Genomic DNA, 24,401 nt, shown 5'->3' with positions numbered 1-24,401 from the left:
TGACACTGTACCTTTCAGTATTCCTGGCTACTCTGTAAGATGATAAATTGCAGATAAATTGTCGATGCAGATCCAGAGAGATAGAAGGAGGACTCACACTAGGGGTTCCACATACCATTAAAATCGTGGGTCCATTCTGTCAAAAAAAAATATTAGCCAGTAAAGTTCTGTTGCTGATTTGTATAAAATGCAAGGTATTTTGTTAATGAAATATTTAAGTAATGCATGCAACCACACACAAAAAACAGAAAATGTAAAAGGTAAAGTTATTTTTGTAACATTAATTTTAAAAGATTTGTCTATTAAAATCTACATCAAAGATATCAATTATCCTGGGTAATGCCATTTAATTATAAAATGCTTTTTAAAAGTAAAATACAATTGCTTGACTCATCTGCTTAAACCTGTTACTTCTATATTATGATACAAAATAATGGGGATTTCTTTTAGACTATTTTCCTGTAGGATTAAAAAAAAAATATAGGAGTTGCTGCTAAAACCACAATCAACTTCCATTCATTATTCTGTTAATAACTTCATAAAGAAGAAACCTACTCATATGTATCATGTAGTACAAAGCTCTTTAGAAATCAGTGGTATGTACTTGTGAAACTTGATATTAATCTAAATAGTTCTGCCATACTTAATATCTATGAAATGTCATGAAACCATAATCTAAAGTGATTTTTCAATCACATATAATTCTGATACAGCAACTTATCTTACATCTAAACTTCCCAGGGGATTTTCTTACTGTGGACTAAATGTATGGAATTTTTGACTATTTCATCTGTTTTTGAGTTATCTGCAGGAATAAATCTAGATATTTTAAATAGGCAAATATAGTACATATCATATTTTCCTAAATAACACTGTTCTCAAGCTTTCTTCACTTTTGCAAGGTTATGCACAGAAAAATTTCACCCACAAAGATAATATTTTTAGAAAGTTATGAGGAGTGAAAACAGGATCCTTGAATGACAGTATGGATATTTCCTTTACTCAGGCAAACAATTTTACTTATATCTTGACTAAAGAAAGGTTTGAAATTTGGAAATCATAGTTCTTCAGTCCAGAAATGAATTTAAAGCATGTTATTTCAAAAGAATTTATTGAACTGAAGAGGTTTTTTTTGGAGGGGGGAGAATGATGTAGGGTGGTATAATGGAATAGATTTTAAAAGCAGAGAAATCTCTTACAGTACCCTCTCCCCTCCAAAGATCCTGCATCTGAATAATATTTGAATAAAATTGATCCACTGCAAGCATGTTTTAAGACAACAATTTCAGAAACATATTTTTTAAAAAGCAATCAAGAGTGAAAAATCTCTTTCTAAACAGGTCTTGCCACATATAAAGGTACAATCAATATATATTAGATCATAGATCTGCCAAAGTTGTTACGGCATCTGGGAATACTATAGTGAACTGCATAGCTGCTTATTTGGTTGTTTACTTCCATATATTGGAATTAGTAAAATGCAGATCCATTTTTTAAAAAGGCAACAAGTCTATTCCCTTTTAAAGTTCTGGCCAATCAGAGGTCAACACAATATTATAAAGACTCCCTGACCTCTTCTGCAGAAAAGAGTTAGAAGTTCACAAATGGCTGCATAAATTTTGCTAGTTTGGATAAAAGTAAAAAGAAAAGACATTTTGAAGAGGCTCTGGCTCCAACTGCGGAGTGCTAGTTTGTGGGTATGACTAGGAAATTGATATGGACAGGACTCAGGAGATGCCTCCTCTAAAGCTAACCATTATCAGCTTTCTAAGATATCCTTCATTTAGTTGTGTAGTAAAAGTGTTTGTAATTCTAGGGGCCAAAGTACAGACATGCTGTTCATTTAGAAATTCACAGAAGGAATTTTATCCACATGTTCATCTAGGTTATTTTATTTGAGGTATTTTGGTGTAAATAAAGTTGAACCTAGAGGCAGGAAGACCTTTGAAAGCTACTTAACCACTCTTTGCCTCATTGCTCCATCTGTAACGTGTGGATAATAGCAACATCTACCTCAAAAGATTATTGTGAAGAGCAAAGGAGATTACATACATATATGTATATATATGGTGCACATTATATATGTATTGAGCTTGAAGAGGTAAGACTTTGGGGATTAGTTACGTTTTGTATCTTGTAAAAGCAGTTAGTTAATGCAAGTTTGTTAAACTATATTGAGGTAGGTAGGTAGGGCAGTGGATAGAATTATTGATCTTGTCAGGTAGCAAGGACAGGATATTTTTCATTTCATTTTATGAATGAGAATATTGAAATATGCAGAAACTAAGTGACTTTTCCAGGGTCACACAATTGTTTAGAGACAGAGCTGGAGCTAGAGAATGTCTCATTTTTTTTGTCCTATAATCTTTTACCATTTGGCTGACATTTTCCACTGTCATAATTTGCTCTCCTTTTACAAAGGCATTAAGAATTAGTCCCAGGAAAATATGTCTCTGGAGATGCTTCCCATCTCCATCCTTCCCTCTTCATCGCACCACAGAGACAGAGACACACAGACACACACACACACACAGACTCACACCCCTGAAGTCAGTGGTGGCATGAAGTGTCAGGCAGAGAAAAAGGTGTGAGCAGGGGGTAGGGCTTTTATTTTTTGTCTTTGTATGTCTAGCACACATAATATCTTGCACATCCCCTACATACGTAGAGAATTCTAGACTAGAACGTTCCTTCCTTAGTATAGACCAATAATTTGTCTGTCATTTTTAGTTTTACAGAGGTGGTTTTTTTTTTGTTTTTTTTTTTAAGCATTGAGAGGATTAAAAGGTTTATCTATGAACAGGTAGTGGTAGATAGGATTTGTACCTGGGTCTTCCTGACTCCCAGACTAGCTCTCTACCTACTATCCTACGCATTCCAGATGTTTAATACTTAATAGCATTTGCTAAATTCAATTGGAGAAGAACATTTGAAGGGCCCTCAAAGTCAGCATATTTTAGTAGTTTCTGAAGGGGAAGGCCTGAGAAAGTTTTTTTCTCTTTTCTTTCTGTTTGAAAGGGAAGGAGATACAGTTTGAACGTCTCTGTTGGAGAAACGTTGGGGCAAGTTGGAAGAGCCCAAGACTGCCTAGATTTCAGTTACAGAAAGATAGATTAGATGAATCAGGAGTCTTTGCCTGGTCTGAAAAACTGCCCCAAGTTCAATACTCCCTTCATGCATAAGCCCAGTATAATCCTCTTCTGTAAAAGGAGAGGAAAATTGCAAACCCTCTATTCTGCCCAGGGCAGTCTTAAAAGATGTGAAAGAGATCTTTGGGGACTCCAACTACCCTAGAGTCCATTCACTCAGGTAAAACTTGTTGTCCCCTCCTCAAAGGACATAGGTACACACAAATCGTCACATTCTCGGTATCTCTACCTCCTACGCTTCCAGGGGTTGCACGGAACATACATTAGACAGAGGAAGGAACCAGCTCCCTGGCTTGGTTTGGTGGCAGGATAGAAACCAACCAGTAGCGGTGGCTTCCCACGTTGGACCGTGCCAGGGACGCCCTTTCTCTCCGTGGGCAAGAGAGGCTTCTCTTTTTCTTGAGTCTGAGTGCCCTCCCCTCCCCGGCATCCCCTTCCCCCATTTATTTTCCCTCCACATCCCTCCATAGTCCCATGGACCCATTTCTGTCTCTCCCTAACACCCCAGTTCCACACAGCACACTCAGTCAGGTCCTTTTCCTGTGAGGAAGAGGAAAGAAAGAGGGCAATTTGTTTCAGATGAACCGGCAACGCCTGTGACCTTACACGCTGCGGGAATCCCTGGCGTTTGGCAATGTAATCTACTGCGGACCCTCGGACGCCGGGGCAGGATCAAAGCATTCTTCCGCGGACCATTGCACTGAGGCTACAGTTTAGTTAGCCTGGCCTAACCCCGCTAATAAATTCTCTACAGAAAGGAGGGGGTGGGGAGAGGGGAGATGGGGAGGAGGGCCCGGGGTGTCAGGGAGCAGGGAGCAGGGAGCAGGGCTGCACCTGCAGCCCACCACATGGTATATCAATGAAAAGCAGGTCAGTTTCCTCCCCCTTCCCTTCGACCGCTCTTATCCAGAGCCCTGGCCTTCTGGGGTCAAAGCTTTCAAAGGAAAGATTGCTCCTCGAAGTCTTAAAGTTTATATAGCTCTTTTCATCTGTTTTGAGTGCTTCTCCCTGTCTCTCTCCGACTGTTTTTCCTCTGTCTTTTCTTTTATGTCTCTACATCTTTGTCTATGTGTCTGTCTCTTTCCATCAGTGTTTATCTGTCTGTGTCTCTGGTACACACACACACACACAGACACACACACACACAGACACACACACACACACACATACACACATAAACACACGCACCCGGGAGTATAGACTGCGGGAGCTTGCACCCTTCTCTCTTTCTATAAGTTTCCAGTCTGTAGGCATCACTTGGGTTTTTTTCTCGCACTCAGTGCCTAGGTATCCCTTTCTTCTTTTTTTCCTTCTCCAGAATAATTGTTACCACAAACATTGGTTGTCTGAATACCTTGCTTCAGGGACTGTGTTATATTGCAACTTTATCCCTGGAATTATTAAAAATAGAAATGTAGAAAAAATGGACTTTCTTCATTACACTTTGGAGGGGCTGCCTCCCTTACATAGAGGGACCCCAGGAGTCAGGTACATTGATACATTAATTATGAATTGGTTTAACCATTCTGGAAAACAATTACTATTTTTTGAGAGAAGCTACTACACGGTGTGTATCTTTTGACCCAGAATTTCCTCTACTGGGCATATACCTCAAGTATACCAAAGACAAAATAAAAGATCCCGTATATACCAAAACATTCATAGCAACTCTTTCTATGGTAGCAAAGAAGTTGGAACAAAGTGGATGGCATCCATTGGGAATGGCTGAACATATCCTTGCATATTCATGCAATGGAAAATAAATGATAACTATGAAAAAACCAAAGAAAATAGCAAGAATTGCATGAATTGACGCAAAGTGAAGTAAACTAAGACCAGATGAGCAATATGTACAATGGCTGCAGTAATATGAAGAAAAATGCAAATGGAGCTGAATTTTAAATAAATGTTGAATGTATCAGACAAGAAGAGATATTGGTGCTATATTGGTTAGTTTTGCTTAACTGCTTCTCTTTTGATGGGGACGGGGAGAAAAGGGGAAAGGTATACTGGTAAATGGTTATTATGCAAAAAAAGAAAAAGTTTTTTGTTTTTTTGTTTTTTGTTTTTGATAAAAAGAACCCCAGACTACAGAAAAAACTGTCCTTCCAAAGCTATTCGCTCAAGCAATTATTCTACATCTCCTCTCTTTCACATCTAAACTCCAAGGAAAAGCTGTCTATATCTATTTTCTCTTCTCTCTCACCCATATTTCTCAACAGTTTGTAGTCTGGTTTCTGACCTCATCATTCAAATGAAACTGCTCTCTCTGTATTTACCAACAATTTCTTGAAGGCCAAATCTAATATCGTGAGAGTTCAATGGGCAAATTAATGTGCAAGATGATCCTAAATCCCAGTCTTTGTTAGCTTTTGATACTCATAATAAAAGGAAGGAAATAAGATTGGGGCAATGGATAGAGATGGGAAAGGGATTCAGGGAAAATGAAGAGATAATTCTGGGCCAGGTGAGTTGACTTGGAAAATTTTAGTTCAAAATTTCTGTTCAGAAGAGTTGTTTGATCCTGGAAACATAGGTCTAGCTCAGAAATGTCCCCTGGCACAGTTAGGATAAAGCTTCTTTGGAGGTATGGTTCCAGAAAATGGATTTTTCCCCGATCCCTTCCCCTCCCCACATTTGACAGTTATTGATTGTATCAAGTATTGGTACTTTAAAATCACGTCCATGGGCCTTTAGATGAAAATGAACACTAATGGACCCAGCATCAAAGCACCAACACTATAGTACCATAATAACACCATGGTACCAGAATACCATAACTGTAAGCATTAGTCTGATAGATTAGTACAACGATGCTTGGCTTTGAATTACAAGGTGCTAGAAGTGACTTATACAGTGAATGACAAGGCTATTGATTTTTAAATTTAAATTTTATTGATGTCTTTTATTTTTATAACATAGCTATTTCTTGATAATTTCCTCACCTTCTAACCTACCATCATAAGACATAAAAATAGATAAACAAAACTGACACCCTTTTAAAAATCTTTTAGACAGTTTGCATTTATAGTCCCCTAGCTTTCTCCCCCCACCCTTTTAAGGGAAGAGTGTCTGTTCACTTACATCAGGATTGGTCATTATAATTAATTGGATATTGATTGCCTCTTGGTATTTTTGGTATTTTGCATTGTTATAGTGGTTAACATGTTATTTTTCTGGTTCTTATTATTCCATAAGACATTACAAGTTTTCCTATCCTTCCAATAATTCCTTATATTCGTTGTTTTTATGGCATAACAATATTCCATTATATTGATATACAAATTGGTTGAACTATTCTCCAATGAATGGGTACTCACTTTATTTCCAGTTTTTTTCACCATTGAAAAATATTGCTGTGAATATTTTAGTATTTATAGGACCTTTCTTTCTGTCTTGGCATGCTTAGGGCATGTATCCACAGGAAAAGTATGAAGAGTTTAGTAAATTTTTTGACAATTCTAAATTGCTTTCTAGGAAGGTTGAGCAAGTTCCAGTTCTACCAACAGTGTATTAATGTACCTATTTTCTTAGTCAATGAGTTTGATACACGAATAGTTTGAAATCAATAATTCTATAGTCTGTTTCTACTTGAGCTAAAATCACAGCTTCCATTTTATACAGCCTTAGTATCTTGAATGCCAAAGGAGGCTGTAGGACTCAGAGCTGCAAAGAAACAAGCAAGGCATGGTCCTAACACTGAGGCAGCCAAGAATCACCCCTCAGAGGAGAGATTTTAATATCTTAAAGCAGAGTTGAATACAAACATCCTGGCAATAGTCTCATAACATCTGATGAGAGTCTTGTGTGAGGTATGGGGAGGGTCTGTGGGGGCCTCATCTCTGAAAGGAGAGGACGATTAATGGTATGTGCCTGCTACACTGCAGGTTTTGGGTGCAGTCCTTCAGTCCATGGGATACTAATCTCTTGTACCCTTCTACACCACAAAACAGTAACCACAGCATTGTAGTAACAGCAGACTAATACTGGAATGGTAGCACAGATTTTGAGATACCTTATTCCACTTATTTACCTACACCATAATTTCATTCTTCCCATTGGTGTCTTTCTCTCCAGGGTAAATCAAATAAAAATAATAACAACTCACAAAGGGCAGTGGGACATATTGAAGAACCAGCATTGGAATATGGAAGACCCAGTTCAAGACAGGCCTCTTGACACAGACTGGTTGTATGACAATGAGCAAATTTCTTAACCTCTCCGTGCCCCAAGCAACTCTCTTTAAGACTATGAGGCTACATAGAACAGCTGGCAATTAATTGACTCCAACAGTTTCCTGAAATCACAGAGCCAAACTAAAGAAAACTTATAATTCACATTTACAGGAAACCTTAACATTTGCAAAATGCTTTTCCTCACAGCAGCATTTTAAAGCAGGTAGTGCCAAGTTATTATCCCTATTTTAAAGATGACAAAACTGAGGCCTTGAGAAGTTAAAGCAATATTTTCTTGGTCATGGAGCTAGTGAGTGCCTGAGGTGGGTTTTGGACCCAAGTTCACTCTCTCCAAGTCCAGTGATCTTTCCACTGAGCCATGTTGTGTCTCTAATTTGGATAACTGATGAATCACACATCTCATGGGACTGGCAGTTTAAAAACTAGGATCCGTAATCACTTTGTTTTTCTCTCCTCCAAGGACTCAGAGCTCAACCAGTCATTCAACTATGTGGAAGACACTGTGCTAGGTTCCAGGGAAACAAATACCAAACTAAGAACTACGACCACTACCACCTAACCTGGTCCCTGCCCTCAAGGAGCTTACAGCTATGGAGGAAGACAAAATGTACAAGTAAGTGTAACACATATATGAAATACACAAAAGGGAATTTTTAAGGGAAAGGTACTAGCAGCTAGGGTAATTAAAAAGTCAGCATGTGACATGTTCAAGCTGTTTTGGCCTCAACTTGTTTATCTTTTAAGTACAGGAATTTTTCAGCTGACTCCACAGCTGTTGTTCCTTCAGGACTTTTCTCCTTCCCTGGTCATACGCCCCTCCCCCTCCACTGATGCCATTCCCCATGGACTTGTGCCAAGGAGTAAGAAATACTAATAATAATTTATATTGATACACTACTTTGCCAAGCACTTTACAAATATTACCTTATTTGCAATGCACTGTGGCCCTGTGAGACAGATGACTCAGGTGTTTATTGGCTAGTATGAATTCCTACCATAAAAATTTGTAGATGAGGTCAGTTATAAGATATTATTCTCTTAGGATTTCCTAATCTGATTCCAGGTAACCTCTGAACTTAAAGGATAGGTAAGAGGTTCCCAACACTTGCTATTTTTGTTAGTGATGAAGAACATCTTATCTCTAAGAGTTTCTCTGAGAGAAGAGAGAAAGATGAATTGGTCCCCTTGGTTTTGGGCATAGGGATGACATGAATCTTTGGCATTTGGGGGTGCTGTCATTTTTCCTAGTCAATTCATTTCACTGCAGGGTCAACCAGTACCTAGTTTCAAAGGAGAAGAAGAGAAATGAAGTTGGAGATTTAGAGAGAGATGCTTAGACTAGTTGTATCTGTACTGGAGAGAATTGCAACAGCACTTCCGGATGACCACTAGATAACTGCTCTGCTGACATTTCCAGATATTAACATACATAAAAAATAAAAAATGAGAGTTTAAAAAAATGTTATCACATCTCCTGACTTATATTTGACACCCTCCTGAGAAACCAACAAACCCTTTAGTTGCTTCATATTTCCCCCTGCTCCCAAACTTTTCCCCTTGAGAAGTGAAATATTTTCTAATGAGGAAGATAGGGCAAAGAGAAAAGAAAAATGAGTGGAGGAGCTCATATGGGAAACAGAAAGTTATGATTTCTTGGTTAAGGATTCACTGGAAACCAGATACAGTAAATTTGGTCCACTTCTGGTATAGTGTAATGAGCCTGGGACAAAGAGTTGGGAGGCCTGTTTCTAATCCCAAATCTTCCCACTAAGTAGTTGAGTTGCCTTGGACACTTGTCACCTCTCAGAGCATTATTCACTTCCTATCTGTAAAAAGAGAGGGTTATATTGTGAGATCTCCAAAATCTCTTTCAGATTGCCTATTTTATCAAGAGAGGACATAACTTGTAAGTGACATTAATATGTGGCTTATATGGGATGTCAGATTTCATTTTAATTTTGATTAGCTTTTTAGAAGAAGAGGGAAAGGAACTGCCTTGAAAGCAAGATTGACAGCAGTTATACTATGTATTTTATTTCCCCTTCCCCCCTCCCTCCAGATGATTTCCGCAGTTGCACGTGACAGTTTTGTCTTTGATTACACAAAACAAATTGGGAAATCATAGCCAAGAAATCCCATCTGGGATTATTTGTTATTCTCTGTTCTCCGAATGGTCAGAATTGTTCAAACTGTAGTTTTGTTTTGCTTCTTAATTGCCCTTTGCTATCTCCTGTGGGATGGAGGGGAAGAGTTTCCAAGAGCCATTTGATTCAGCTGGTGTTGGACTGGAGTTATGCAAGTGAAACAGACTGAATCTGTGTACATCCATCATAGCCCTCATCAGCAATGCTCGTCGAGGGGCCTCACGGGGGAAAAAAATCACCTTTTCTCTTATCTTCCTCTCAATCAAAACATGTCTACATCTTCAGCTATGTAGGTGTTAGGTTTGGGGGGACAGAGGAGAGGACGCATCCAGACCAATCCTTCTTTACGTGCCAACTCAGAGTGGTGAAGGGGTGGGAAGGAACCTCACCTTTTCTCCCAGAGGACAGGTACAAAGAGAGGACAACTCTTTCATAGAGCGGAGAGGGCTTATAAATTACCCGAGGCTGCTGCAGCTTCTTGGAGAATAGGAAGCTTTCAAGGAGTCTTCCCTAGAACTGAGCTTGGGCTAGGAAGTGTGGGCTGGCAGAGAAGGCATCAAAGTACCCAAATCACTGAAAATAAAACAGACCAAACCTCATCACACAGTAAAGGAAAAGAAGTCCAGGACACTGAAGAGGTTCCGGGCGTGGGGTGGAGGGGAAAGGAGAGGATTGAAAATGCTTATTCTGCAAAGATAGCACAAAAGTACTGCAGAGAAACGGTTAATGGAGAGATGAAGAAAGGGAGAGAGTAAGGTAGTTTTGGACAACGGATTTTTTTTTTTTTTTGGAGGAAGGATGGTAATAAAAAAGGGAAGAAGGAAAACCACCCGTCCACTTATTAAAAGAGATTTTCTATTCCTCTGCTTTATCTTTTTCTTTCCTTGCTTGATTTCATCCAAGTTTGAAAGCAGCGGCTGAGGGCCGCCTTTGGGCAGCCAGGTGGGAGAATCTAGAAAGTGGTGGTGATGGGGGAGCTGCTAAGGCGGGAGCTAAGGCAAACAATCTTTAAGAGGAGAAGAAAGTTAGACAAACACTCCTTGGAAAAGCCGTGGTTCGACTCTCCTGTTCCCCGCGGGTAAGGTAAACATAAGGCAAACTGTTTTGTAATTTACTAGAATGACTCACAGAATTTCTCTTTGTAATTCGGTGTCGGTTTACCAGCCAAAGGGACTTCTGTTTCCTCACCTAACAGGTCTCTGTCATGCTTTGACCCCTTTTTAAGAGAAGGACCCCAAGAGGGAAAACTGGATTCCGAGGGTCTTTGCTTTTTAGTCATGCTTCTAAGTCAAACGGTAGCCTAGATCTCCTTTGAGGAGGAATAATATCGGACACCAAGGACTTTAACTCTTCCCCCCCCCCCCCCCCCCCCAAGTCCCACACCTTCGACGTTCAGCCCCCTGAGACTGCTGAGCCAGCTGTCTGCCAAAAAGGGACCGGGGGCAAGCAGCGGGATAGGGGCCCGAGCCCTCGCTCTGCCTAGGCGCTCCCTGCCAAAAGGTCCTCTAGCATGGGAATGAACTGTTGCACTCCTTCTAACCTTTCAAACAAAGCGAGTAGAAGGGGTTGCGGGCTGGTGCTGACAGAAGGGATGCTGGGGGAGCTGGAACGGCGCGAGGTGATGGGATGTAGGCCAGCAGGGGCGCAATGGGCTTATTTTGCTGGCAGTTATTTTCTTCGTAAGGAAGGGATACCGGACTATGTTATTATGAAGTCCCTAGAAAAGGGCCAACTAAGTTTGTGAGCTCTATGCTGAACCCACAGGACCCCCCCCCCCCCCCGGCCCCCAACAACAGCAGCAGCAACCAACAGGAGCTTTCTCTCCGGGAATTCTGGAGAGAGTTCTGAAAGGAGCACCTAAGGATGGAGGACTCAGTCAGCTTGTCCAGGATCCTTCACTGGGAGGGTGAAAGAGCGAGGGGGATGGTGTGGGTGGGGTTGAGGGAAGGAAGGAGTGGAAGTCATCTCTTTAACCCACTCTTTTTTCTTTTCTCCTCGTGCCCAGAATCATCCATTCTCTCTACTAGTTCTTGGGTGTTTTACCCCAACAATTTCACTTCATTTCATTTCATTTCAACTCAACTCAATTCAGTTCAGTTCGAGTCAGTTCAATTAAATTCATTTCAGACCAGCTCAAGCCGTGTATAGAGAAAAGAGTACTAGACGAAGAGCTGGATTCAGATCTCTGCTCTGATACTCGTGCTTCTTGACTTCACTTGCCACTTCACGGGGTCTGGGCCTCAAGTACAAACCAGGTGGTTGGACTAGGTTATTTCGAAGGTCTGTTCCAGCTCCAGCAAACTAAGTAACTTGTATGAATTAATTCCATTCAACAGACATCGCCGCCTCGCTGTTCCCTCAACTTCTCCTCTCTCCCTATTTCCTTCCAGTTCTCTAGAAATAGCTACTAATATTCATTCCCTTCTCCTTGAATCTCCAGAGTTCTGTCTACCACCGATGGAGGCTGCGCTCTTGGACCGGGCTTGAACGTTGGCCTGGAGTGTATTTTTCTCTTTGTGGGCAGTTTACAGTACACAAGGCTCAGAGGTTTCTACTTTAGGTAGTTTTTATTTAAACTGGAGGAGCTTATGCCTTTTGTTTATTTTCGGTTTGGGGAATAGCCTCTCATTTTCCCCGTTTACTCTCTCTTAATTTTATTTCTCCCTCTGCCACTGTTTCTTGTGGCACTGCTCTCTCTACCATCCCTCCTTTCTCCTTTCTTATCCCTCCTTCTCTCCCCTTTTCCTCCTCTTTAACTTCCTCTCCTTCCCTCTCTTTGCTTTGCTCTTTACTCCTCTGTTCTCAAACCTCTCCTCCCCTTCTAAATTTAACCAGTGAGCTGGATTATTCTCAACAGTTTATTTTCTGGTTAGCCCAATGTGTGCAAGCCTACTTTCTTTTTTTCGCCAATTTGTTTGTCGCTCCACCCCCCTTCCCCGTTTTAAAATGGCTTTCTAAAGAAAGATATTTTATTCCCTCTCCCAACTATAAAAAAATAAAGGATCACATAATCTGTAAAATGTACAACATATACTGTGTAATTGCGGTTTTGCATTATGATGCATATTCCTGGGGAGAAACATGCTCATGTATATTTGTGAAGGTAAAATTGTAGCTGTCAAATATTGAAACTGAAAAATTCAACAGGGATTAGTAAAAAAAAAAAATCTAAGGATATACTATAATTACTCAAGAAAATTGCTCAAGATTAAATATATTTAACATTTAGGGGATAGGGGGCGAGGACTTGGAAGGAGACAGAAGAGAAAACAAAATGTGCTTCCTTTTGGGTGTGCAAGTGCTGTACCTCTGAGGGTAAACTGGCATGAGATTTATGGGTGCACTCATCACATTCTCTTAAGGGAGGCAGCAGACCTGAGTCTCTAATCTATGTCTTTTGATACCCAATTGACAGCGCTTACGAGTATTTTTCTGTACAATACTAAACGATTCACATAATCTCTCTGGATCTCAGTTTTATCGTCTGGACTTCAGTTTCATCAAAATTGTTCGCCTCCTAGGATTGTTGTGAGGATTAGATGAGCTAATGTATTTTAAAGTATTTGGAGAAATAAAAGCCACGTTGTACAAACAAAAGAGCGATATTATGAGTAGACTGTGTAGGAACGGTTTATGTAAATTGAGTCTTTATCTGCTCTTTCCTTGTTTGACAACCTGTCTGTTGTTGCTTCTATTTTGTCCTTTATGGAAAACGACAGCTTTTCTGAAATCATCACAAGAGAAGTATAAATATCGAAGACCAGCCTGTTCCTGTTCACCTTTGCCAAATTGGGATGCAAACGCCCTTTGAGCCTCAGATATTCCCATCAAGTGGAGTTTAGGAAGATACTTTCTAAAAACATGCACAGAAACGGTCGTTTTAATTAATGAATCTTCTCGGGAAAGAGCAACAGTTCAAAAACACAACACAAAGGAAGAGCCTCCATCATTTGGGGGGCGGGAGTTAGGGGTCCCCATGGAGGAATTTTTATTTTAAAGTAATTAGTAAATTGATGGTGGTCAAACACCCTGACGTTTGACTATTCTCTGAAGAAAGTATGCTCGGGGAAAATGATCATTGGAGCTAAGCCAACATATCCCAGTTCAGTGGTGAACAGCTTCCGAACCCCTAGGTGATTTCTTCTTATTCCCTCACCTAACCCATTCATATCACGGTGTATCCAACAAATTATTCCCTCAAATTTTAAAAATCAATACATAAAGCAGATACGAATTAAAGGGATAACGTTTCCTTTTAATATAGTGTGAGGTTAATCACAGTGAATGCTTTTATTTCCAGGAAGTTTGCTGTAATTTTGGAGTTGAAGGGAAGAGCGGTAGGAAATCTCTTTCCTTTATAAATTAAAACATATTAAAATAATCATCCTTAAAAAAACCCACTGGGTTAACACAACATGCTTATCTGGTAGTTACTTTTATGAAAGGATAAACATTCATATCTGTGGCTGCATTAGTTATCCCAACAGAAAAATAAAATTCGATATTGGATAAACATTAGAAACAAAAACAAAAGACAACTTTACGATTGGGGAAGGGGTGAGTAATACGATAAAGTTTTGGGCTTCCAGAATGCAAGATTCTACGTACACATAAATATTAAATGTGTGCAGAGATTTTGAATGACGAGAGTTTGGAATAATGATTGCTTTCAGAAGAAAAAGAATGCCATTATTTCCTCTCCTAACTTTCGTTTAATTTTAAGTATCCCTAGAACGATTGTGACGTATCCCACGCAGCTAGTCCCTCTGACCTCCTGCGGTAGGATTTATTACTTTCTCTCCCTTGTGTTTACAATTTCGGCTTTGAAAACCCATTATCCGTGTGCCTCCGTATGTGTCAGTTGGCTACATTTTTGTTTTCTGACCCGAGAGAAACAGTGACTTTTCCTTAGACTCCAGTTAGCTGCCCAATTAGTTCTTGCTTTGGTAAAGGTGACCCCGCTTTACCGAAAGCACGGGCAGCCGGTCTTGGCAGGGCACCATAGGGGAGGAGACGAGCGGTAACCGAGAAGGCGGAGGGGACGTAGGGCCAGGGAAACACTATAGCCAATCAGAACGCACATCGGCTGACAACCTACCAATGGGTTGGTCCCGAGCGCGGCCCTCTGTGCGGATAATACAAGGAAGGGGCGAGGCGGCCCTGGGACTGTTACTGTAGACCGACCTGTGTGTGAGGCCTCAGAGCAGTGCAAAGAAGCAAGCTGCCTTGGTCATAGCAGGAGCATTACGATCTCCCCTACATTTTCTCTGCTAGAGCGATCCCACAGGCGTCTCCACGACTTCGCAGTTCTTTCAGCTCCTCTTCCCAGAGTCTAGGGCTGCAAAAAGCTCTTAGCCTCCACACCTCAGCCCCTCAAGGGAGTTCATACGCCTGCTATGGGCTACTGAGAACTTGTCCATATCTCTTCCATCCTTCCCCTTCCCTTCTGCCTTCTTTCTCCGCCAGCTTCGAACTCCCCATCTAGTGAGTCCCCTGTCCCGACTGTCATCTCCACAGAGAACTGATTGGTTCAATTCTCAAGCGCACCCAGCAATCTGAGAGCCAGATCACAAGACTGGATGTCATTTGTGTTTCCTGACGCCCTGGACCACATATCTTTGGTGAGTCCAATTGCTTGGGGAAAATTGGATGTGGGAGGTGAACTAAGTCCTCTATTTTTTTTTTTTTTAAGTTTTAAGCCAGGTCCTGTGATTTAACAGATTTGAATCAAGGCACATGTCATGTACTAGCTACCCGGGTTCGGCCTTACATAGCTCAGTTGTTGCGAGTGTGAAAGACTTTTCGGGAGTTTTGTAACAAGTGTTCTGGTGGTATTTAAAGATCGGAAGTCGAACTTGCTTTTAAAAACCTCTAATTCTTTCTGGAGAATGAGGGACATAATCCTAAAAACCAAGCCGCACCGATGGGGCATAATTGTGTTGGTTTGTAGTTTCACAAAGTGTTAGGTTGGGTGAAAAGATAACTACGAATGGCAGGATTTTGTTTACAATCAACTTCCAAGAAAGGGAAAAACAGATTCTGTATTGGTGCCGCCAAACAAATCTGTCTTTAGTGAAGTCTGACAGGTGGCCTAGCCTGGCCTAGACCAACAGCGGAGATATGTACACATTTGAATAGAGATTTTAATCTTTAAGTAATAGGCCCCAAGTATGACGCAGGAACTCTGTATAGGAATCCAGAGAGAAAGGCAATAACTTTTACGAGATTTGTTTAATGAATGGAGCAAAGTGCAGTTAGTTATCCGGGTTGGCGTAAGATCCAGGTAATAAATTCAGCATGACCACATTTGACAGAAACGTGACATGTAGATAATAATTACACTTCATTCGTGCTAAAGTGATAAGGATCAGTGGTTTGTATGTCCTGGGGCTAAGTGCATTAAAGTTTGTGTGTGTGTATGTGTGTGTGTGTGTTTGTGTGCTTGCACACACTCTAATTAAGAATGAGTAGCGTTGAGGCAAATTAAAGATCAATTAAGTGTCGGCAGGGCTCCGTGATCATGAAAGTAACTGAAGCTGGGTTGGGTCTCTTGGGTATCATTTTGTCTTCACAGTGAGCACGTCGGGCCAACTTACGGCTTGAATAGAGGGGAGACCCAAGGCGCGCGGCTATGGCCGAACTTCAGACAGCCCTTGCGCCCGGGGACTGGGAGATAGACGTGGAGAGCTTGGAGCTAGAGGAAGAGGGCCAGGGAGCGCAGATGCCGCCGCCGTCCCTGCTGCCTCCGCAGCTCTCCCAGTTGCATGGGTCTAGCTCCCTGCCAACAGGCGGGGAAGGGGAGGACGAGGAAGAGGACGAAGACGAGGAAGAGGAGGAAGATGAAGGAGAGGAAGAAGGAGAGGGGGAAGAGGAAGGATTATCCACTGGGGCTCCGGACCCACCCCAGCAGCGGGCGCAATTGCAGGAGCAGGGCCCGGCTCCGCGGTCATTGCCTCCTCAGCAGCCCCTTCAGGGGCAGCCCGAGGCGATAGGACAGGCGGAGCGAGGGGGCAGCTGTGCCAGAGGCGGGGGCGAGCAGAGGAAGCTGAGCCGCACACCTAAATGCGCCCGTTGCCGAAACCACGGTGTGGTGTCCTGCCTGAAGGGCCATAAGCGCTTCTGTCGCTGGCGGGACTGCCAGTGTGCCAACTGCTTGCTGGTAGTGGAGAGACAGCGGGTCATGGCGGCTCAGGTGGCACTCCGGAGGCAGCAGGCCACCGAGGTGGGTATTTGACTACAGTGCACGGGTGGCACCTGGGTTTGGAGGGGAGACTGGTGGTGGTGGTGGACAACCTCCACCAGAGGGAGAGCGCACCGAGGTGTGTGTGTGTGTGTGTGTGTGTGTGTGTGTGTGTGTGTGTGTGTGTGTGTGTGTGTGTGTGTGTGTGTGTGTGTGTGTGTGTGTGTGTGTGTGCGCGCGCGCTCAATACAGGTAACAGGAGCCCCACTCTTTAGGGGGAATCAGAGGGGAGTTTGGGGTTTGTGTGTGTTGAATCTTAAGGAGTGAGGAGAAGTCTGTTGAAGGATTCTTTTCTATGTCCTGGGACCTTTTGCAATCTGATCTGGACTCAGAACAATGTTTTCAAATGCAAAAAATAAAATGCACGAGGTTACAAAAGAAGACAAGTATATTGGAATACAATGATCAAATATTGAATAGATATTAAATGTATTAAACACAAAATTTCATGGACCTCAGCTTAGAAAACCCTGGTCCAGTGGCATGAGCGACAGAGTCTGAGACAGAGGGCATGGGTTCAGTCACAGGCGTTTTTTCCTGCTTGCGTGTAAAAAGTTACTAATCCTTTTTAGGACTCAAGTTTCCTCATCTATAAAAAGAGAGGGTTGGATTAAAAATGTTTAAAGTCCTTTCCAGCTCTAAATCTTATGATCCTATGAACATTCAGAAAGATAGCACCATTCCTGCTCCATCATCCTGGTTCTTCAAAGATTCTAGTGGCCCAGAGGGGAGAAAGCTAACTGATCAAGGACAGCCACCTTCTACCTTCTTTATGGTTGAACCCAGCTCCCTCCTCTTTTCACTCTTAAAACCGGTATGGAAGAACCTCTCAGTTGACAGACCTAGAGTTCTGGGGTCTAGAGAGACAGTAATAGTGGGGCTTCCCTCTGTACCTGGCTGAGTGATCATGCCTCTCTCCTCTTCCCCCTCCGCAATCATTTCAACTAATTTGTCTTTGGTTAGACTGGAACTGATAAATAAATGGTTGTTAGTTGAATTCAGACTTTTTTTTTTTGAATGGTCAGGCTGCTAAGATCAAGGAGGAAACCTAAGGTTTATTTGTCCTGCCAGCTTGAGCTCTAGGACTGAGTAACTTAGAGGTTTCCTTATGTACATTTCTAATGGAATGGAAAGAATTCAGGGCTGAGATCACCCTTAAGTCAAGATGGGAAAGAATTAGGGGAATATGATTTCAATGGGGTAGGATACTCACCGTGTGGAGACTCCCTTCACTGATGCAAATCAGCAACTCATCTCTAACTTTGTCTTAGAGAATTGCCCATGGGCCCTGAGAGTACAAGTGAGTTGCCTGTGGTCACAAACCTAGTCTGTCTATCAGAAGCAAGTTTAAATTTCCTGGCTTCAAATCTCACTCCCTCTTAATATAAATATGAGGTAGCCATTGCCTGACTTTACCACGGCTAATACTAGAAAGGGTAATACTTATCCCATTTTCTTTTTATTGACCAAATGACACCTCAGGTTGACAGCTCCTTCTCTTACCAGGAATGGAGATAGAAAGAATACTGAGAGAAGACCTGAATTTATTTTTAGCAAGATCCCAATCTCCCTGATCCCTGGTAGTGAGCACCAGAAATAAATTGGCTTGCTCTGTCTCCATCCAACTCAAGGTTTTTAAGGAAAACAGAAGGATGACATCAACAGAAAAACCAAGAAGCCCCTCCCTTCCTAAGCAAGCCCACCACCTTCCTCCTAGATTCTTTTGTCTAGGTAGGGTTAAGCGGGCTGTCTTTTACACTTGTAGTCAAGGCAGAGCTGGAGGTATAGGGGTAGCAGAGGAGGATTGTTGAGCTTTCCCCACCATTGGAAGCCCAGCCCTCCCCCAGGCCTAAGATTTCAGCCTAGCTAAATGTGCTAGAGTTGGATTGCGTGCTATGACCCACATCACTGTTCATGGGGTTATGGTTGAGAAACTGCCTTCTCCCTCCTCCGCCTGGCTGTTCTGGGTGATTTAGTTTTGTGCTCATTTTCCTAAAATGCATAAAGGACTAACCTTGCATTTTCAAGGGGACAAGAAAGGGGATCTTTAAAGACAGAGATCCTAGATGCTCAGAGCTTAGAGGGGGAGAAAATTAGCCTCCCAAATCACTGACCTAGGATAGTCATCTACTCCTGTCAGTAGTTAACGAATCATTACAACCAGTCTCCTCTCTGTCCATTCAGCATGCTTAGGTTAGGATACATTTCTTCTTGACTTTGATCTCCTCTGAACTGGTGCCTTGGTTTTCAGTGAGTTTGCTCTTCTTACTCTATTCTAAATCATTTGTGGGACCTTACTCTGAGCAGTCTTGTATATGCTGTGTGTGTGTGTTTGTGTGTGTGTGTGTGTGTGTGTGTGTGTGTGTGTGTGTGAGAGAGAGAGAGAGAGAGAGAGAGAGAGAGAGAGAGAGAGAGAGAGAGAGAGAGAGAGAGAGAGAAGAGTAGTCACATTTAGGTGGGAATTCGGAAGATTATGCCAGATTTGGAGTGGCAACAAGCAGCAGGGAGCCTGCCTGGGAAAACAACTTGTTAAGGGCTCCCAGGACCTGGAAGAATACTGGAGGGAATGGAGAGTGGAGTGGGGAGACATGGGGGGAGGGTGATGACTGAGAAGGGGTACTGGATCCCCAAGCTATTAGAAAGAATCACCTGGATTGCCTGCGCCTTATATTTCTGATTTCTTGGGTAGCTACTTCTCTTTTCTTGACCTTATCCCTCCTCTGATAGTCAGGGTACCAACCTCATTCCCCTCTGAAGAGCCTGCCATGGAGGTTTTTATATATACACATTCATTTCATCTTGTCTAGGATTCTTTTCACATCAGGAAAATGAAAAAGAAGTTTGAGAACTATGTCCTCATCATTGTCTCTTTTCTTTGGGGAGCCTGGTTAATTTTGCTTCCTCCCTACATGCAGGACAAGAAAGGGCTCTCCGGGAAACAGAATAATTTTGAACGCAAAGCAGTCTACCAGAGACAAGTCCGGGCACCCAGTTTGCTGGCCAAAAGCATTTTGGAAGGTAAAACAAAACAAAAACATATCTTCTTGATCTCGGGGAACCTAAGGTCTTTTGCACTTGAAATGAGCTATGCTGGGCTGCCTCATCTCTGCTTCTCAGGACTTGTACATTCATTGACATGTGGAGAAGTCTGAGCAGAAAATACTTCTAAGGTCTGAAGGCTTCCTTTGCACCAAATAGCCACAGCAGAGGGCATTCATTCTTAATAACATAAATAAGTTTGTGCTGAGTGTGGCCATTTTTGGGATGGCTTGTTTATTACTAAACTGTCATAACAGATTTAGCTGCAGTTTACTGGCCAATAGATAATTTAGGCAACATGAAAATTTCCTGTGCAGGGTTATGCTAATGATAACTGTGAGTGTGATTGGAAAGAACAGCTGTTAATTGGACAGAAAGAACCAAAGAAAGGAAGCTTCATCCTCATCTTTGCTGAACACTGCAGGGGCTGTGTCTAAGTGGGCAAAGTGAAGTAAGGAGTTGAACCTAGCAGTTTGATTGGTATCGTCATCTAATCTGGATAATTAACTTAGAGAAATTTATTTTTGTCTTTCCCTCCAGAGAGCTGCCTCTGAGCTATGCTTTTCTTTGTAGCCTGAATTTCTTACCCAAAACAATGCTTTAAATAATATGTGGCTTCATAAACACACTTCTTCCCAATGACTTTTTGGGCCATTTTTTTTTTTATATCAAATCAAATGAATTGAAGAGTAACTTTGGGCTGTGTAGCCTTTGGAACTATAGGTGTTCACTTATTCTGGTACTCAGATCTAGCCGTGCATGGTTTCTCTCCTTTTCTTTTCTTTAAAAATATATGTTGTATCCTTCATTTAAAGAAGGCTATATATATATATATATAAATATACATACATATACCTGCTAAACAACATATGACTACGTTGTTAAAAAAAACTCTTTTGAAAATCTATCACTGTATTTTGTTTTCTTTATTTCCATCCCAGAAAATTCAGATTGAAAAGCATATATTTTCCATTGCCATATTTTGTGCTATGTAGATCAGATCTCAAACTATTTTTTTTGCCCATCAGAAGGTAATTTGGTCATAAAGTGGGCAAACAGAATTATGATGATAAAGATCATATTTTAAAAGTGCAACTGGACTGCCTGTACAAAATAGTCAGCCTAAATCTAGATAAATAACTTCCTGGCAAAGATTTGTGTTATAGAAATAGAAACATTAATTTTCATTTTTATTTTATTTGCAAATGAGTGCAATGGATTTGTCATTATGTAAACACAAATGGCACAATAGACTTTTCAAACAAATTTGATAGTGGTGAATACTGGTGAATGATGACAGACCCAAAGTATTTTATGTTGCCAGAAGTGCTATTTATATTACATCAATCTTTGTTTTTGACCCTGTCTCTAGTCATAAAATATGAGATGACTTAATCTGTGTTCTAATGTAGTCATTTTGGTTTCTGCCAAGATAATTAGTGCTTGGGGAAAGATACACACACACACACACATATATACATACATATACATATATATATACACACACACACACATGCACCAGGTACTTTAAATGCCTTCCAGTGAATTTTATTTCCCTGACTTTTCCCCTCTGAGAAGAGTAACTAGAATGTTCAATGCAGTGTTGGCTAGGCAACAAAAGCGTTCCCAATGTCCTCTGCTTCCCTTACTGTCCCTGAAATTCATTCTGAATCTTACCTCTCGTTTTTCTTACTAATCTGCATTAAATTTCTTTATTTCTCTTTTCTTCTAGTTATCCTTGGATTATTCCACATCTGTAACAATGTGTACATAATGGTCCATCTTTAGAAAATAAATATGACATCTGCTCTAGGTATAGATTTCTTTTTTGATAATAGAAAAAAGGGTGATGTGATGATAATGTAATTATTGTAGGAAACAAATGAAGCAACTTGGAAGGATGGTGAGAATACTGGACTCTGGGAGTCATGAGACCTTGGCCTTGGGCTCTGCTACCAGAGAATTATGGCACTGTGGCCAAGTCACATCACCTCTCTAGGTCTCAGTTTCCTTACCAGTAAAATGAAGGAATTGTAGTAGATGGTTTCTAAGGTCTCCTCTAGCATTGTTATTTCATATTACTAAGCAGCATCCTCTCCTAACAATGCTAGAGCTTGTGAAAAACATCAAATTTTGAGTCAGTAAACCCCCAAAAGGTAAAGGTGGAGAAAATGTACAATGGAAATTGTAGAGAGGATTCTTTTTCAGGTATGGGTTGGATTAGGTAGCCTCTCAAGTCCCTTCTAACTCTTAGATTTTGTGCAGTAGAATCTGGAGTTACCCTCTTGCTCCATATATCGGGGGTTAGAAAATTCTAGTAATGTAGAATTGTGGATAGGTGATTCTTAAATGTTGTTAACCAGGTTGTTAATGAGTGTTCTTTTTCTTGAGTTTTTTCTTCTTGTGTTTTCGTTCAGTCATTTGTTCTTTTTACACATTAATATCATTTGTCTTTATCCCTTGTTCTCTTTAGGCTATCGCCCCATTCCAGCAGAGACTTACTTGGGAGGGACGTCCCCTCTGCCTCCCCCGGTGAGCGACAGGATGAGAAAAAGACGAGCTTTTGCTGATAAAGAACTAGAGAACATTATGCTAGAGAGAGAATTTAAAGAGAGAGAGATGATGGAAGCCACTCAAGCTGCTGCCTTATTTCTGCCTAACCGCATGGTGCACGGACCTGAATATAACACCTATAAAACTGCCTATAGCCCGACTCCAGTGGAAACTCCAAGCAAGGACTTTTGCAATTTTTTGCCTACCTGTCTTGATCTAACTATGCAATATTCTGGATCTGGGAACATGGAACTGATTTCTTCTAATGTCAGTGTGGCCACCACTTATCGGCAGTACCCTTTGTCTTCCCGGCTCTTAGTCTGGCCCAAGTGCGGCCCCATTAGTGATGCTCTCCTTTACCAACAGTGCCTACTAAATGCAACTACTTCAGTACAGACTCTGAAACCTGGGGCCAACTGGGACTCTAAGGTGTCCCAAGTTCAAGATGGACAAAATGTAGAACATAGCATGATGTCACCCAAAATGGAAAACTCTCCATTGTTGCCTCATGCTCATGAGATCCAAACTTCCAGAAATGAAATTCATTGTGCCCTTCAGGAAGCTCGTGAAAGATCAGCTTTCTCCCCTCCCAAAAGAAATTTTTCACAGATCTCTCACAAGGACTCTGTGTCTCCTCAAGAGCATGTCTTAAACAAGATCAGCAAAGAAAGCAGCAGGCACCCTTTGCCACTCAAATATAATCCATTCCACTCATTATTTCAGCAAACACTTAATGACAAATCAGGACCTGAGTTAAAAACATCATTTGTCAAAGAATCCTTTGAAGAGGCAGCTAAGAAACATAGAGAGTGCTCAGTCAAAGAGAACCAGAAATACAAATTTACAATAGACAGGTACGCGAAAGACTTTTTTGCAGCCAAACAAGTTGGTGCGAAACTTTCCACGAATGAACCTCTGTCATTTTCGGTTGAGTCTATTCTTAAGAGACCTTCATCTGCTGTCACTCATGTCTCTCAATGAACTACTGCTTAAAAGAGAGACTTGAAACTTCTGACATCTTGCAGAACTTTTGCCAGCTACTAACTATTTTTAATGAAAAAAAATGTACAGAGGAACTGATGATGTAAACAATGATTTAAAAATGTGTTCATATGCATGCATGTGCCTTTCCCCATTCAAATAAATATATTTAAATCTGAAGACTGACAACCCACCTAGATGCAAGCTGTAAAGTGCTATGCTCTACACAGAATTTCAAAAACAACAATAAAAATGAAATTGCATAGGAACAGACTCAGGTGCTGAAATAACTAATCCTGTCTGCACAGGTAGATAGGAAACGTTCACTTGTTCTTGTGATAGAATTAAGTCAGCTAGATGCTGAAACACCCGGGAGGGTAAGGCAAAATGATGTCTCTTTTAATTCTGCATTTTGGAAGTTTTGGGTAAATTCAACTTTGGTGATTATGGGAAAATGGCAGAAATGCTCTGAGAAGAGCGTAAGGATTATTGCATAAGTCTCTAGATTCACATATTTCTAGGCCATCTAAAACTCAAGATGGTAAAAACGATTATAGGATCATAAATTTGGAACTGGAAGGGACCTTAGAGATCATCTAATCTTCATTTTTCAGATGAGGAAACTGAGATCTAACTGAGGATGGTTAAAAAGTCTCCAGAATCACATAGATTGTAAGCATCAGAGTCAAAACTCCAACCAAGGTTCTCTGACTCCAAATCCATTATTTTCTGGGTTTTTTCCCCTCTATAACATAACTTGCTGTTTATCTCCGGGTATTAAAAGCAGCCCTGTGGTTCCTTTATGTACTTTTCTATTTTTATTTTTACAATGTTACCTTATTATTCTTAAAATCTATTATGTAGTTTGCCACAGTCACAAATCTATCACTTAATGGCTAACCTACTGGTAATAAAGAGTGCCTATTGCCCAGGTTATGACATGCAGGTGGATGTCAAACACTTGAATAAGTTTGTTAGTTCTTAGATCTTGGATGGGTACCACTGATAAACCATGAAATGGACCCAGGATTGAATAAGAAGAGAAGGGGATACTGAATTGCATTTGAGAAACTGCAGAGTGCTTTCAATTGTACTGTAA

General features: G+C 41.2%; 1 protein-coding gene across 2 annotated transcripts; it reads left to right on the top strand.

Moving 5' to 3' along the window:
- The first annotated feature begins 14,613 nt into the window (after positions 1-14,613).
- DMRT2 (doublesex and mab-3 related transcription factor 2) lies at positions 14,614-23,600 on the top strand. Of its 2 annotated transcripts, XM_072610861.1 has the most exons (4): positions 14,614-15,110; positions 16,064-16,711; positions 19,645-19,747; positions 22,242-23,600. In XM_072610861.1, exons 2-4 carry the CDS (start codon positions 16,121-16,123, stop codon positions 23,300-23,302), a joined length of 1,755 nt encoding a protein of 584 aa, XP_072466962.1. In that variant the 5' UTR covers positions 14,614-15,110; positions 16,064-16,120; the 3' UTR covers positions 23,303-23,600. The 2 variants fall into 2 exon arrangements, with proteins under 2 accessions (XP_072466962.1, XP_072466971.1); XM_072610870.1 differs by lacking the exons at positions 14,614-15,110; positions 16,064-16,711; positions 19,645-19,747 and adding an exon at positions 21,505-21,581 and having other exon boundaries at positions 22,242-23,599.
- Positions 23,601-24,401: the final 801 nt, after the last annotated feature.

The sequence above is a fragment of the Notamacropus eugenii genome, chromosome 1 (genome assembly GCF_028372415.1).
Source record: "Notamacropus eugenii isolate mMacEug1 chromosome 1, mMacEug1.pri_v2, whole genome shotgun sequence".
In the NCBI taxonomy this organism is placed as follows: Eukaryota; Metazoa; Chordata; class Mammalia; order Diprotodontia; family Macropodidae; genus Notamacropus; species Notamacropus eugenii.
This window is presented reverse-complemented; position numbering and strand designations above follow the sequence as displayed.

Excerpts from the sequence above, each read along its gene's own strand:
- DMRT2 (XM_072610861.1), top strand. The coding sequence starts at position 16,121 with ATGGCCGAACTTCAGACAGCCCTTGCGCCCGGGGACTGGGAGATAGAC. Across the intron at positions 16,712-19,644 it reads GGAGGCAGCAGGCCACCGAG|GACAAGAAAGGGCTCTCCGG; the intron begins GTGGGTATTTGA and ends CCCTACATGCAG. Across the intron at positions 19,748-22,241 it reads GGCCAAAAGCATTTTGGAAG|GCTATCGCCCCATTCCAGCA; the intron begins GTAAAACAAAAC and ends TGTTCTCTTTAG.